The following is a 3,330-nucleotide window of genomic DNA, read 5'->3' on the forward strand; positions in this document are numbered from 1 at the left end:
AAAGGGGCATTACCAGGCAAAAGGCCCTAAGGGGGAGGAAGAAAAGACACAAAGGGACGTCACCATTTCCGACCCATGCCAAGGTTTATTATGCAGTAAATCTGAAGGAGGGCCCTACCAAGGAGCGGAGGCACCAGAGAATGAATCACCTTTGTGCAATAGCAAATGGGATAAGAAAAAGTCGTCTCCAGTCGATTCGTGCATACACTGCCCCACCGTAAATAAAGCCATCAGTAGTGACGCTTTTCCAAAAGGAAGAAGTGAATTCCTATCGTCGAAACCATTAGAAGGACGCGTTCAACACGAGGGTTGCAACATTCCGGGGAAAAAAAGAGACCCTATTTCCTATAAGATGAAAAAGGGCAGCCAGGAATTAAACTGTGTATTGACAAACGTGCACATTGATGGAAAGGACTTCCTACCAAGCGACACAGCGAAAAAGGAGGATGGTACCATTGTCGGAAAGTACGACAGTAGAGATTGCTCGGTAGGCACGGCAATCAGCATGTACAGCAGCCCATGTGGCATCCCCATCGCGGAAGAAAGCAAGGCGAATTTCTCACCCCCGTATGGTCGGACCGATCAACATTGCGGAGAGAATAGATTGGACTTCAATTTGGCCCCAAGACAGATAAGCGGCAATGCAACCCGCAACACGAATGACAGCAGAGGCCCCATCGGGGAGGACCACAAACAGGAAGTAACAGAGGTGAGCAAAACGGTGCGCACTTTCAACGGCGCCAGTGCAGATGTAGTGAAGAAAAGGCAGCCAAAAGTTTGCTCCATCAAGTCGAAGAGCGCCGACGGTAATAGCAGGATTGTTGGTGATGTCTCGAATGTCAGACGTGCTTGCAAAGAAAAGGAAAACAAATCGAATGACACCTCTATGGATGGGACAATCGTGACGGGGGAGGCGAACATTAGGACTGTAGCGGAAAACAGTTCAGAGGGGCACCAAACTGCGCAGAATAAGGAGATACGGAATAGAAACTCGGAGGAGAAATCTCAGATGCGGAGAAAAGACGCCTCAATAGATGCCGAAACGAAGTTGATGAAGAAGTCGAATATAAACAAATTGTCAGCGAACCAGACGGATGAACCACTCCACCACACTGTGTTAGTGCAGAAGAGGGACGACACCTCGCATAGGACTCAAAGGACAGAGCTCCAAGTGGACCGCGCGTCAACTTCCCAGTGGAACAGCAGGAGCAATAGAGATGAAACCAACTGCGGGAGCTACGGTAAGCTAAACGAAGGGGGGGAAGCAACCGGGAGTAACAATCTGCAGTACGGAATCAACAAGGAAGATTTTAAAAAGATAGAAAAGATACACGAGGAGAGCATCAACATGTTCAAGAATAAAATGAACGATATAGGAATAAACAGCGAATCATTTGGTAGCATCCACATCATGGAAAAGAAAATTAAGGGAAATATTGTCAACAGTGGGAACTACGATGCGGATAATAATATGGGAGAAGAGTTCCCATTTAACAAAGGGATTACACAGAAAAAGTACAAAACTATGTGCATGAAAAACTGCCATAAATATGGGGTTAGTGGATTATGTGTTAAAGGATCAAATAGTAAGGCTCTTACCATTTTGAGTAGCTCAATAAATAATATAAAGCTATGGGATGGTAAAAAAGCTGTGTGGAATTATGACCATGTGAATTTAAAAAATGAAAAGAGCACATTTATAAACAGCCTAATTGTGTCTTTTCAAAAGAATTGCTTTTTTGCTGGCATCAACAGTTATGTACACCTATTTGACATTAGAACAAATCCCGTATCTTTACAGAAATATTACTATAGTGACAAAAATGATGGTAGCTTGTTAATTTCACTTCTAAATGATAAGTCAGATTATGTGCCTTTCTTGTTACAAAATGGGGGAATCTCCATTCTTAGCAGCGCACGGGCAGAAGGGGATTATACCTACGAAGGCGTGAACAATCTGATGGAGCGGAGCGCAGGTGAAGATGTGGTTGGGAATGTGCCATGGGACACCTCCATTAAGCACCTACTCTCCATGGAATGGAAGGAAGAAAAGGCTTCCAGCACGACCCACGAAACTTGCAGCAACAACGTTGCCAGCGTCAGCCACGAAAATTGCAACAAAAACCTTGGCAGTGCGACCCACGAACGCTGCAACGAACGGGGCAACCAAACAAGCAGCCTCTGCTATAGCAAAGCAGACGCAGCTGAAGAAGACGGAATGGACAAATTAAAACCCATAAGAGATGCCGAGAATTTCCAATCCGAGTACTGCATATGTGCCTGCGGAAATGAAAACTTTATTAAAGTTTTTGACATACGAAAAAATGATGACAATATGTGGCTAGCCAAAATACCAATAACAAATAAAGTCGAATACATAACACAAATTCCCATGAAAAAAAATGGGAAAAATATTACAAAGGATTCGAATATATTAAAAAATATCATAATAGCAAGCAGAGATAAGACCGTCAAAATATGGAAAAAAGGATGGGTGTCTTTTTATCCCCCCTCCTACGATTGGTGCACTTCTCTCTCCAATTTTAACGTTTCTGATTTGATGAAAAATAGAGGTACCCCAAACTTACAGGAGGAGTCAGCCGAATATGCAAATAATTTGTTCAATTATGATTCGTTAATCGTGTCTGGAAGTAGAGATTCTCACCTGCGCTTTTGGCTTTACGCCACAGACAGCACAACGAATGAGTTTAACCGGTTCATGAAAATTGTTAAAAATGCCCACATGGTAGACATAACGAGTATTGCCAAATATCAAACCAGTGGGCTGGTTACGACGGATAGGTACGAGCGCAGTTAGCGGCATTTCTGTCGCCCCATCTGTTCACCCACTCTGTACACTCCATCTCTACACCCCATTTTTTCTCTTCCACTTCTCTCACCCCTGCAGGGACGGATTTATCCAAATGTGGGACTGCAACTTATTCGTGAATGATAACGAAAAGGCTTTAGTAGATATGGACATTTATAGTAACCAGCTGAATCTGGCGGTTAACAAAATTGGGAAAACGCTCAGGTAGGGCCTTTGCATTTGTGCATATATTCGTGGCGCAGTTACGCATATGTGATGAGGAGGAGAATTTCTACATTCGCGCCCCTATGTTTGTGCTTACACCAGTGCGTATCCTGTCATACCAACAAAAAAAACATTGTAACGACATCACCGTTACACATATGTGGAATGCTGCCCACGATCACTACTCTTTTCCCTTTAGGCACTCACCGAATGCTATCAACAAGGTCGTTTGTTATGAAAACCACTTTTTAACAGCCTCAAGTGACGGGTCCATTAAAATATTTAGCGAAAAATAA

General features: G+C 43.5%; 1 protein-coding gene across 1 annotated transcript in view; it reads left to right on the top strand.

Moving 5' to 3' along the window:
• Window positions 1-3,330, top strand: part of C922_02175 (hypothetical protein) — a gene marked incomplete at both ends in the record, with an annotated part of 11,155 nt that extends 7,825 nt beyond the window's left edge. The window contains 4 exons of the mRNA XM_008817774.1: window positions 5-928; window positions 974-2,802; window positions 2,909-3,034; window positions 3,234-3,330. Of these exons, the coding sequence (XP_008815996.1) occupies window positions 5-928; window positions 974-2,802; window positions 2,909-3,034; window positions 3,234-3,330 (2,976 nt within the window). The remainder of the gene's footprint in view (window positions 1-4; window positions 929-973; window positions 2,803-2,908; window positions 3,035-3,233) is intronic.

This window comes from Plasmodium inui (genome assembly GCF_000524495.1).
Source record: "Plasmodium inui San Antonio 1 unplaced genomic scaffold supercont1.7, whole genome shotgun sequence".
Taxonomy (NCBI): domain Eukaryota; phylum Apicomplexa; class Aconoidasida; order Haemosporida; family Plasmodiidae; genus Plasmodium; species Plasmodium inui.